This window comes from Podarcis erhardii (assembly GCF_964252035.2).
Source record: "Podarcis erhardii genome assembly, chromosome: 8".
NCBI lineage: Eukaryota > Metazoa > Chordata > Lepidosauria > Squamata > Lacertidae > Podarcis > Podarcis erhardii.
The window spans coordinates 46,171,099-46,184,261 of NC_138499.1; the positions used below are offsets into that span (position 1 = coordinate 46,171,099).

Sequence of the window (13,163 nt, forward strand, 5' to 3'; positions counted from 1 at the left end):
TCTTCTCTTGTCATACCGTGACTACTGTTGTAACATACATTTATGTGGGCAGTGTTTTACAATGGTTTGTCTGAGTGTTTTATGTTTGCATTTATAACTATATATATATATATATATACAAAGGGGAGGAAATGCATGTGTAATTTTAAATGTAGCTTTGATACAACACTAAGGTGAACATACTTTTATGGTTAAAATTGTAAATAAATATCTGTCATGATTCTAGAACCACAGTGATGTTTGTATTACATACAGAAAAGACATTCTGCCAAAGTTTGGAATTGGACATGTTTTGCATGCGGCATGTGACTTTTCTGCTAAGAACGTAGCAAACCAGTTAGTCTTGGGAACGAGTTGTCATTTCATCTGACATGTTCACTTTTGGGTTCTCATGCTTAGGCTTACATTATGCGCAGTTCTGAAACAAGGATGGGGGGAAAATAACTAAACACATGCACAGGCCTAGTAGGGTCTTTTTGTCTCTGTGTTTGTCACTTGTTACTGTGCCATTTCATTTTTAAAACGGAACAAGAAACTGGCTGCTCAGTTTTCCTCAGTGGAAGTTCATAACACTTTTTGAAGTGTAATAGATCAAAGGGGCAATTCTGACCGTGTTACTCTGTCATAATCACATTGACACTGGCATAATCCCGGTTCAGCGTTGGTGTCAGCAATGAGAAGGGGTAAGAAAAGTTGCTAACGACTCTAGGGTACTGATTTCAAATAGCAAAAATATTTAAACTTCCACAAAAAGCCCCAAATATACAAAGGCTAACTGGGGGCTTATCAGTGAGCCAGACATGTAAATAATGTTCATTTGCCCAAGTACAGGCAGTGACCATTTTATGTGCATCGGATTGACATGTGATCATGCACACGCACACTGGGAAGTGGTCCCAAAGTGGGGTGGAATGGGGGCAGGGTGGGCTTATGCAAACTCCACTTGCACACACAGGTCAGGAATGGAACCACCTGTATGTAAACGTAGAAACAACTCCTGTTCTAAAAAACAACAACATGTTAACTGATTTCCTCAGCTGTTTGTGTCTATGTGCAATAAGTGGCATGCTGAAGGAAGTGCTACTAATTGGCTGCAGCTCTTACTCCCAATGAAGTCTTGTACTGTACTTGGTTTTTTGTGATTGCAATAGGAAGGAGGGCCCCTTCTGTTTAAAGATTCTACGCTTTGCTGGTACTACCAGGAGGTGACATGTTGGCCTCTGCCAAAATAAAGGCCATATACCGCTCTCTTTCCTATCTGCCTTAATTTCTGTGCTTTTAGGGCTATGTCCGGTGACACAAACTATACAGTCAAGTAACTTCAGCGTTTCAGAATTGAGATGCTACTTGCCCCTCGTCTTGGGACTTAAATGGATGCTGAAGTTCAGTCCATTTGTAGCACTTCAAATGCTGTTAGTTTCTTGAATGACACGACGCTGGTTTATTGACTCTTGGTTGGATGGGGGGTAAGGGATTGTGAAGTGGGGAGAACAGGAAGGAAGATGGTAAGGAACTCTACAGGGTTGGTCTTCATACAGTGCTCCAAACATGGCTGAAGATAAAATAGTTGTTGTACCACGCCTTCCACCTACTCCAAAATATTATCTTGGATGGTCTGGGGTGCGAGGGGAAGAGATACAATAGTCCAAACAGTTTGAGGGAAGTCTGGCCACAAGTTCAGCCTATGAAGATGTGTTTGGGGACCTCCATGATATGTAATGGGGTGTACCTTGTAGATGCTTAACTAGCTCCATGTAGCCGCACCACAGAATCATTCAAATTTAAACATTAAAGAATACTGTCCTGTAAAATTTAGCCTTGAATAAGAGAAGTAACTAGAATAGGTGAAAGGACAGCTAAAGCCAGCTTCATGTGCAAAGAATGTGTCTTGTTGCTTGTTTTTCTGTGTCCCTGGTGCTAAACTTAGGCATTTGCTATTGGTTGCTTGAGATAATTGGCATGCTCAAACTTTTGGAATTTTTCATTGTTGACAATACATAACTAATGTTGAAAGGGTACATGATCTGAAGCAGAAAAGAATATTTGCCATTTTATACAAACCATATGCAGCTTGTACTAAGCTTGTTATTTAAGGCATGCAAGCCATTGGTACAGCATAGTGAAACTGGATGTAAATTGTAAATATGGTTTTTATGAGACTAGTAGATTGGTCTGGAATTTTCATTCAAAGTTTCTGACTCTTGGGCATGTTCTCTTCTGTACATTCTATACATTAATAGTGAACTCAATTCTCAGAGTACTGATCCTTATCTAGCCAAAATAGCACCATCAATGTGCAAGAGGGAAGTTTCAGCATGCCTGGGAGCAGATGGGAGGCAGGGAAAAGAAACCCCAAGGTTTGCAGAATGGTTTTTTTTGGGGGGGGAGCCCTAAGAGGGGCGAATGCCAAGAACTGGGAATATCAGTGACCACAGAACTCTGGCTGACAGTTGAAGGAAGGGAAATGGAAAACCAGGATGGTGGTGAAATTGGCGTATCCTGGGAAATCCTGGGCATGTCTGGCTGGAACCCTGAACAGGAGCATTCCACACAACAACACTTTGTTGTAGGTCCTACATGAGTTCCATAATAATGAGATGATGATGCTAGCGAAAAGTGCTTTCACGTAGCATACCCTGCTGTCATCACTAAAACAATACTGTAAAGGTAGGTAACTATTGTACCCATATGGCAAGTGGAGGCTGAGAGTGTGGCTTGGCTAAAGCCAACTCTTGGGTTCCTGACTGAGGCAATCCCATTACCTGGGGACTCGTAGATCAGTCTTTTTTAGGTCACTATGCCAGAATGTGCTCCAGATGGGCTTTGTCAACTTATCTACTGTTGTTTTGTTTGTGGGTTGTTGTTTTTTTTTTGTTTTGTTTTGTTTTTACTTACTGGAACATTCACCTGGCCAGTTTTTGAAGGTTATGCCTTTATTTTTATTGCCATGAAAATGCAGGTCTTTTTACTGTTGTAAAATAAATCAAGCATATGCTACAAAATTCAGTTAAACAACTGCTAAAAGACAAACACATGTACTCCTTCAGAATTGCAGCAGTAAAAGTGGTACAATGTTTTTTAAAATAAAAAAACAAAAAAGCATTGCTCAAGTTAAACACTAGTGTCAGCTTGTCTTCTGCAAATAACCTGTGCAAGGAATGCATTTATTGAGACAGAACACACACTTCCTTAGTATAATGCTTCCCTCTTTATTCACTGAAACTCTATTGAAATTGGGAGGCCCATAGTTATCTGCTTTGGTGAGTTAACAATTACCATTCCGTTTAGGGCATATAGCTTAAGGAATGCAAAATGTAGTACAGTGAAATAAAGCAAAATATTTCATAGAATTAAAAATCTATTAGGCTGAGAAATCATGTTCCTCTTTCTCACCATTGCAACCTGGTGGCAGCCATTACGTCAAGCCATAGCAGGGAAGGGCCTCTCGCTTCATCACTGCAACTGAGAGGCCAGTGATTGCCTCTCTTTGGATTTTTCTACCCCAGCTGTTTGTTAAGAGAACTTGACACTAAGAACTAGAACCAAATCGTCTTACTTCTTCATTCCTCCTGAAGCATTTCTCCATTGTGTTGTCTTTTTAAATTATAACCCTGAGGGCGGTGACTCTATTGTTTTGTACTGCTCTGTATACTGGTTGGGGCATTTTTTTGGCTGAAGGGATAAAGATTACTGTAAAATAAATAATATAAACCTTGCCCTCTATCCTGATGAGTAACTGAAGAAAGCAGTTCTAAAACTAGAAAACATTTCCCTGCCCTTTTGCACTAATTTGGATGAAATCAATTCTGACAATCATTTTTTTTAACTGATCTTTTTCACTGGAGTAAGTAATAAATGCTGGTTGCTGATGATAGTTGCAAAGAAGTATAGGGAGGCATATTGTTAAGGAGCCTTAGAGTCATGCAAGTGTTTTCTTTTCTGAAATTGAAGACTTCTGTCTCACTTGTGAATTCTTTTTCAGATATCCTGGACTGGGCACTTGCCTTAATAACGGGGCCTTCCTGTCTCCCACCAAGTGGAGTCAAAATGTTATCTGGATGCAGGCCTGTCCTGTGAAGGGACCACTACTTCCTTCCCAGATATAGTACTCTTAGCTTAGCTGGAGTGGGGGTGGGGGTGTAAAAATTATTAATGGGGGTGGGGTGGGCAGATAGAGAAGTCCCCTAAATACAACTTAAGCACATTACTGTTTCACAAGTGATATTTATGTCTATACTTTAAATGTCAACTTGTTTTAACCTTCATGGCTTCCACCCAGTGAGCCCTGAACTATTGCTGTATAAAGGGACATGGACTGCTTTGGGTATCTTCACAGAGTTCTTTGGGGGAAAGCCCTGATGGGTAAACTGGTTTTGAAATACGTAGTGTAGATGTGGCTAATGCAGCATGTAACATGGGAAGCACTGAATGGTATTCCCAAATAATGTTACTATTAAATTTTGAATGGTGGCTGAGAGCATTTTATTCTATTTCTATGCAATTGTGTGTGTGTCCCCGTCCCGTCCCGTCCCCCCCCCCGCACAAAGTTTTGCTTAATAGCCACCTTCACTATTGGGGTGCAGTTGTTTCCTTTCCCCTTCAATTTTGTGCAATCTAGCATTAATCTTAATGGAAAGTTACAGAAAACCAACTTCTCTGACAACTTTCCACTGCGTTTGCTTTCTCTTTCTGTGGGCTTGCCTTCTCTCTTGTGCTACAAAATAATGAAACACTAATATTTGAACATGCATATCCTTAGTGGTGTACACAGGCAGGAACTGGGCTGTGTAGTTTGAGAACATAGAGACAGGGACAGACTGTTGCTCATTCATGATACAGGAGAAAACTGTCAGTGTAGGACACTGCTGACCTCTTTCTTGACTGGGCAGCATTCTCAGCAATAGGGCTAAGCTCGCAATACCGTAATTAGAGGGGAGAGGAGGGAAAGAATGCATTGTGAAAGGAAGCTAAAGACATAAACAAAATAAAACCCACTGGATCAGGACACAGATACCCATCTAGTCCAGCATGCTGTTCTCACAGTCTCCAACCAAATGCCTATGGGAAGTCTACAAGCAGGGCCCAAGTCTTGTGGGAGTGAATTCTCACAAGAGTGAATTCTAAGGCCTTGAGCTAAGTGACTGACCTGCTTAGTGGAGATGCCCTTGGAATTCCTAAAGGCTGTGGTACTGGGGAAGCTCACTTGCTGCTGACAAGTGCCATAGGAGTCAGAAAAATATCTGAAGGGGAGGTTCAAAGCAACCTTGCGGATTTCCCAGCTTTTGGCTTCTCCCTACCATGTGTGGCCCAGGATGCCACAAAAACATGTCTCCTCTAAGGAGGGGAAATAAAAGAGGGAAGACTCTGGGGGTCCAGTACACCAGGCTGGATCTGTTTAGTGGATCCTTGGAAACAGTTTGTTGAGTAGAGAAGTACATTCAAAATGGGTAGTAAATCCAAGAAAACAACTTTACAATGACAGGAGTCTGCCATCTGACTTCCTGTTGGGCTCAGTGAGATTGAAGCAACACTGTGAAATTGGGACTATTTTCAGAGACTTGGACAGGATTTTGTTCGTGGCAGGCAGAGATTTAGTTTGAACAGTCTCCATATAGCATGAGGACTGAACACAGTACTCCCAGGATGACTGTTCTCAGGAAAGTGAAAAACAACTTTCCCAATTGTTTATCTTACTATAAGGGTAAAACACCCGGTTACAAAATGACAAGTGTTTTTAGTGATATACAGATTATTCATTTTGGTGTTCTTTTGAGGAAAATTATAACATGAAGCAAGTGCACATGTAGGGTTGTGTTTTGTGTTACTTTAAAAAACAAAGAGCACACATTTAATACTGGAAGAAGGAATGTATTTAGACTGGGATTCCCCAGGTCTGGTGACTAAAAAAAGAGCAAATTATGCTTGGAAAGACAGCATCTCTTTGGTACACAAGTATATTAAAGGCCACCTAGCTTAAAATTGTTCCCTTAAAAAAAATTCAATTTTTCATGCTGACTTGTATGCTAACGGTGCTTTATTTTGGGGGGGGGGAGGGGGTTGGGGGAATTCACTGACTTTATGTTGGCCTGATGTAGAAATTAATAATGTATTTTGCACCATTAGAACTGGATAAATACAAGTTAGGTTTTCCTGCCATAAGGGCTTTTGGCAGGTTACCAGGTGTTTTTGCTTACTTTAATCTCACAACCCTGTGAGATAGGTTAATAGCCCTTCTAGTGAGTTTGATTAAGATGTAAGATTAAAAGCTAACCACTTGCAATTAAGCTGGTGTTGTGGTGGGTGGTGGGATTTAAAATAAAAATAAAAAATACAAGTGTAAAACATTTGTATTTTCTGTTGTTGGCAAAATTAAGAAGCATCTGGTGCCAAAAGGTGCTGTAGTACAGGCTTTGTACAAGGATAATCTTTCAGGGAGTTGGACAGTGGCATTGTAGAACAGTTACTTCCAGTGATAATGCATGTTCATTTTTCCTGTTCCATTATGGGCTCTTGTCAAACTGGTTTTGTAGGCTTTTTTGCTTCAAGCAATCATTCTCACAGTATTCTTACAGAGGCATGACTAGCACCTGCTGCAATACCCATCTACATTCTAGTGAGACTGTTGTGGGAACACGTTGAATGACAACCATGAAAAGTCATTCTTTCTTGGCATTGTTAGAACTGGTTTTTGAGCTTAAAAAAAAAAAAGACAACTTAATATATATTTGGGGCAGGGACAGAGTAGGAGAGAGCCATCCAGATAATATCCCGCCATTCAGAACAGTCTTCCTTAGGTGTGAATTTGTCTGGATCACAAACAACTTCTAGTCTAATCTAGTCAACTTCATCACTCAACTGAATTGTATGAGACTAGGGGAAGCAGTTGCATAGTAAAGAAATGGAACAGGCTTCCCCCACCCAAAGGTAGGCTCCTTAACATACTTAATGCCTTTACCAAGTGTCCAGAATTAAGTGGGACGTCACCTACCCACCTCTCGTGCTTCAGAAATACGTTTACACAGCTGCACATCTTTTCTTAAAGTCCTGTTTTTTAAAAAATTGCTTTTACAAATTGAGCTGTGGTTACTCATACAGATACTGGGCTGTTTAACCTTAAGTACTGTAGTTCTTAATTAAATGTATGACAATGCCTTACATAGACCCCAATTTAGTATAATTATTCATACAGTGGTGCCTCGCAAGACGAAAAGAATCCGTTCCACGAATCTCTTCGTCTAGCGGTTTTTTCGTCTTGCGAAGCAAGCCCATTGACGGCTTAGCGGATTAGCGCTATTAGCGGTTTAGCGGCTTTTAGCGGCTTAGCGGCTTAGAAAAAGGGGGGGAAAGGTGGGGAAACCCGCAGGAACTCGCAAGACATTTTCGTCTTGCGAAGCAAGCCCATAGGAAATTCGTTTTGCGAAGCACCTCCAAAACGGAAAACTCTTTCGTCTTGCGAGTTTTCCGTCTTGCGAGGCATTCGTCTTGCGGGGCACCACTGTACTTTTATATTGAGGACAGATCCTCTCAACTACCTGTGTGACAAAACAGTCTGAATTGGTTACCCAACCGAAGTTGCAGTATCTTTATTGCTACTATGCAGCACATTTGGGTGGTTTATATTGAGGTACATATCTGGTTTGTGATCAGCGATGTATCATGAGCCCTATTTGAATAGAAAAATTGAGGGTTGGGAGACCAGTTGGCTGTTGTAGTACAGGTTTCTGTTCTGTCAGTATTGCATACACTCTTCATTCTGCAAATACTTAAACTAGAAGTATATTATTCAGGTCTAATGAACTTGGTCTCTTGCCCTCCCTTCCCCACCCCACCCCTCTAGGACAAGCTTGCCTTCTCCAATGTTTTCCAGAAATGATTTCAGTATTTGGAGCATCTTAAGAAAGTGCATTGGAATGGTAGGTGAAACATAGCTTCGAATAAAAAGCTTAATCTTAGTCTTTATAGTAAATGTATAGTAATAGATTATTGATACCTCCATCCCAAACCGGCTTTTGAATAAAAGAACTGACTGATGTATGCATGCATTTCGGAAGTAAATGGGTGTGTGTCTTATATAAAATCAAATGTCACAAAAGTGTGGCAAGCTTTTATCAGCTGCAGCCAGCATGAGCAATGGTCAGGGATGATGGGAGTTCGTCCAAAACATCTGGAAGAAACTTAAGTTGGGAGAATCAATTCTGGTTTGTAGCCTGCAGGTAAAGCTTGTTAGGGTTTTTATTTCTTATACAGTGCCTGTTAGGTTCTGCATAAATGAATGCTGCAATTAATAATTAACATTGTAATTAATAATTAACAATAAAATAATTACAGCTTAATTAATACTGGCCCTTTTGCATTAATGCCTTCTAAGTGTTATTTCAGCTCACTGTAAAATAATCAGCCTTCTTTCAACTCTTTTCATGATTTGTGTTTTAGTAATATTCTGAAGCTTAAGGTGGTCCTTTTTCTTGCCCATTTTATCATCGCAACCACCCTGTGATGTAGATTAGAGTGAGTGAGCGACTAGGAATTGTTTTGTGAGTTTCATGGCTTAGTGGAAATTTGAAACCAGGTTTCCCTGATACAACTTCAGCACTCTACCCATTGCATGCTGTACGGGCTCTTGATTAAAAGGGAGGCAGGGTTCCTGCCCCCCCCCCATTCCTTTCATATCACCCTCTCCCTTCCCCAATATGTACCAGCTGTATTTTATGATAAGACATATACCAGCCATAATGTTGGCAATGCGCAGTAGTATATGTAAACATTTTTAATAAATGCTTTTAACACTCTGCTAGGAGCTGTCGAAGATCACTATGCCAGTAATTTTTAACGAGCCACTGAGTTTCCTACAGCGACTGACAGAATATATGGAGCATACATACTTAATTCATAAGGCCAGCTCGCTTTTGGACCCGGTTGAAAGAATGCAGGTACTCTACGCAAAATAAATGCATCTGGTGTTCTCTGAATGTAGCATACTCTTTCATGCAGGTAGATAGAGAGAGCTGCGTATTATTACAACATCTGAAACACTGTTGTGCACATTGTTGTGCATGAAATAAAAGTAATTTTGCCTCCAGCTATTGAATATCAGAGCTGTTAGGTTGGCATTAAGCAATACTGCTTAACTCTTTGGTTTTTCTATTTTTAAAGTGGTGATTGTAATTGACTTTTTCCTCGTTATGTGTTTTCATGATACTTAACTACTTGAATGCTTACCTCTTTCTGAGAGTTAGTGCTTTAAAAAACCCCACACAAAATAATTGGTAAGATTTTCTGCTTTAAACAAACATAAATATAAGTTCAAATTGCTTTTTCAACAGTGTGTAGCTGCCTTTGCTGTCTCAGCTGTTGCCTCTCAGTGGGAACGTACAGGAAAGCCATTTAACCCATTACTTGGAGAGACATATGAACTGGTCAGGTAACAAACTCACAGTGCAATTTAACTGGCTGGCTCATTGAGAATTGAAAGTTAATGTCAGATATTTAAGATTTTGTTCATTGATTCTTTTTTAATGTACAAAGCTGATGTGGCAATGCCTCATTTTATCCCCTTTTGTAGAGAAACTGCAAATAACTCAACTGTCACTTTCTTTCCATGTTTAGAGAGGACCTTGGATTCAGACTCATTTCGGAGCAAGTTAGTCATCACCCACCAATCAGTGCTTTTTATGCTGAAGGACTGAGCAATGACTTTGTGTTTCATGGTTCTATTTATCCTAAACTAAAGTTCTGGGGAAAGAGTGTTGAAGCAGAACCCAAAGGGATAATAACTTTGAAACTTCTTGAGTAAGTTGATCTATGTGATACCTTTTGGCTGCCTTAGCCAAAAAGCAAGTGACATGTAAACTGCAGGGTTGTATAATGTATACTGGGGGTTCCCAAACTGTGGTCGTTCAGGTGGTCTGTGTTGTGTTGGTGAACTTGGGAGACAGCATACCCATCATGTTAAATGCTGATTTTTAACTGTATTTGCATTGCTTTTTTTAAATTTCCTTTATATTGTATTTGATTGTATTACAATTTAAATGCTATAGATTACAATCAAATACAATATACAGGAAATAAAAAAACAATGCAATACAATTAGAAAATTATACGGCATCTTTACTAAAGCATTACAATTGCTAAGACAGATGGAAAAATCATTAAGTGCTCAGCCAAGATGCTCACCAATTTTCAAGTGGTCTGTGGAAAAAAACAACATTTGGAGAGCTACTTATCCTTAAACCTGAACACTCCCTCCCCATTTGTAGAGATGAAACCAATCAGGCATGGTATATAAGAAAAAGGAAGGAAGGCAAACTGCACAGGTCTGGCTGTCAGAGCTTTGAGAACCAGAGGATAGGTGTGCCCATCTGATATGGGCAGAGCTCTTTCCTTGTCATAGTTCAGGTGGACTGAGCTACATCTGTAAGTATGGTATTTGACTGAGCTTAGGCAAGGTCAGCTGCTGAAGTCCCTGTCTTTGAAACCTGTGCAGAAGAGTTGGCTATTCTGGGATTGTCTTAAATGTGTTTGAGAGATTCCCAAGTCAATTTAGGGTAGGAGACTTTCATGGTTCATGCCTGAAACCTAGATTCATCTGGCCAGGAGATGGGGAGAGAGTTAAGGTAGGACTGACTAGCCAAGATTTGCTAAAGCCTACAAAATTGGGAGAGCGAAAAGTAATCATTAGCTTACGCTTCCTTGCACCGTGAAAGATTTTGACCTAAAGGCATGTTCTGATGACTTTTGTTTTGTGAATCTAAGAGCTTATTCTCTTTGCTCCCTTTCAGACATAATGAAGCATACACATGGACAAATCCTACATGCTGTGTGCATAACATTATTGTGGGCAAGCTTTGGATTGAGCAGTATGGGAATATGGAAATAACCAATCACAAGTAAGCTGGAAGTCTTAACTTGCTACTTAGCTTGAAAGTGTGGCATGCTCATACTGTAACAGATATAAAATGCACTCTTAATTCCAATGCATAAGAAAACATTAAAAGCATAATCAGTGTTGTCAGGCAACATGAATAGCACTGCTCTGCATCACTCAGATCCCAAATGTTCCTGGAGAGAGAGTGTGTCAGGGAATATTATGTTACTCTTGCAGTGATCAGAGATCCAGTGTATTTAATTTATATTGGATCAGGGCTACTTTTTTCCTTTAACGCTTTCAAAGTATCTCCTTAGTAGTAAAGCTCGTAAACCCAAGGCAGATATAATACATATATTATGCTGAATGCTACAGGAGCTAGAGCTTGCATGTTTGAAGTACTTTAAATGGCTTAGCCAGTATTTGATGTGAAAGTGTAAATTATGAGAGTTAAATTTAATTTTCTGCCCCCACAGAACTGGTGACAAATGCATGTTAAACTTCAAGCCCTGTGGCCTTTTTGGGAAGGAGTTGCACAAAGTGGAAGGTTACATTCAGGATAAAAGGTAAGCAAGCCTCTCTGCTAATATTTCTAAAGCAGATGGCAGATCATTCATTTTTATTTTTCACAAAAATGCTGAAATGCTATTAGCCTAAATTATGTTGCATTAACTAGGGATGAGAAGCCTCAGGCCCCAGGGGGCAGATTTGGCCTCTAGGCTACCTCTCTTGTCCTCAGGCGTTTGTTCAGGTCACCCCCCTCACTGGCCCTGCTCCCATTTCCTTGAGTGCTTTGGGCTGGCTAGAATGTGGTTTTAACTGTGATAAAGCCCCTTCCCTGCCTGGATGGATGGAGACTCGTGTATGAACCTCTGGCTTCTGCATGGTTAGAACGCAGCCCACTATACAAAGGCAAGAGTCACATTCTTTGTGTTTCCTTCTTTTGTCTCTGTCCCTGCTCACCAGTGGCATGCAATTTTGTGAGAGAATAATGCTTCCTTTGGGTCTGAAAAATGTCCCATACACCTGACTTAGATGCTCATTAGCTTCTGTGAGTTGAGCATTTACTGTTTTAACTTCTGTTTAGAGCCGTAGCCTTCATTCAGCCTTTTCAGACCAAGGACTCACCTTCAAACTCAAACATGCACTGAGAACCCATTTCTTAATTTTCTACCTTCTGTTTCTATGGTGGTACAGCAGAAGTACTGCTGCTGCAACCCATCTTTGCTCATGCTGTGACCCAGTATTGAGTCCCAAGCAACCAGTTGAAGACCAGTGGTTAAGAGTGTGAACCTGAATATTATAATAAGTCAGTACTTCTGCTGTTCCTTAATTTGTTTGTTTTGCGGGGGGCTCTTTGACAGCAAAAAGAAACTTTGTGCGCTCTATGGAAAATGGACTGAGTGTTTGTATAGCGTTGATCTTGCAACATTTGAAGCTTACAAAAAGAATGACAAGAAGAACACAGAAGAGAAGAAAAACAACAAGCAGGTATTGATATTAAAATGTAACTTGGTAACAGTGATGTGTGTTTAAAACTAACAGCAGTAAAAAATGTCCTCAGCTAAATACCTGATGGTATTGTGCATGATTTGAAAGGATTTATGCAGCCATCCTGTTTTCCTCAGTGCTTTAAAAATCCTGAAAATGTTTTTTTCTTCTCCTTTGGACTTTGCATGCCTAGTTCACAATGTGACCCAGTTTGGACAATCTTGCAGAGCTCCATAAACCGTGGTTTATAAAATGGAGAAAGCACACTGGGCCCAAAGCACTCTTCTCTCACTGCCCTCGCCTCTCACTCATTTGCACCGGCTTTGGCACACATTGTATTAAGCTAAGGGTTCCTGTTATGTCAAAGCAGAAGGAACTCTGCTTTACCATTAGTTAACAAGCCAGGAAAATAAGCTAGGTTACATCCCAATGTACTGTTCTAGTTTACCAATATTAAGCTAGAGTTCCCTGCTTCATATGCAACAAAGAACTCTGGTTCCCTCACTGCGAGGTGAGGTTACAGGGGAACCAGGCAGAGGGCCTTCTTGGTAGTGGCGCCTATCCTGTGGAACACCTTCCCATCAATGTCAACGACATAAACAACTATCTGACTTTTAGAAGACATCTGAAGGCAGCCCTGTTTAGGGAAGTTTTTAATGTTCGAAGTTTTATTCTGTTTACAATCCTCTGTTGGGAGCCGTCCAGAATGGCTGAGGAAACCCAGTCAAATGGGCAGGGTATAAATAAAACAACAACAACAATTATTATTAACAAGTCAGAATCTTTACAGTAAACTCCTTTAGGGGAG

The 13,163-nt window shown here is 40.3% G+C and overlaps 1 protein-coding gene across 5 annotated transcripts in view; it reads left to right on the plus strand.

Moving 5' to 3' along the window:
* The window catches only part of OSBPL1A (oxysterol binding protein like 1A), a 156,214-nt gene that overhangs the window by 130,227 nt on the left and 12,824 nt on the right, over positions 1-13,163 (plus strand). For all 5 annotated transcript variants that reach the window (XM_081873629.1, XM_081873626.1, XM_081873628.1 and 2 more), the window contains 7 exons: positions 7,838-7,913; positions 8,796-8,930; positions 9,324-9,421; positions 9,607-9,789; positions 10,779-10,886; positions 11,341-11,430; positions 12,229-12,355. In XM_081873629.1, coding sequence (XP_081729755.1) covers positions 7,838-7,913; positions 8,796-8,930; positions 9,324-9,421; positions 9,607-9,789; positions 10,779-10,886; positions 11,341-11,430; positions 12,229-12,355 — 817 coding nt within the window. The remainder of the gene's footprint in view (positions 1-7,837; positions 7,914-8,795; positions 8,931-9,323; positions 9,422-9,606; positions 9,790-10,778; positions 10,887-11,340; positions 11,431-12,228; positions 12,356-13,163) is intronic.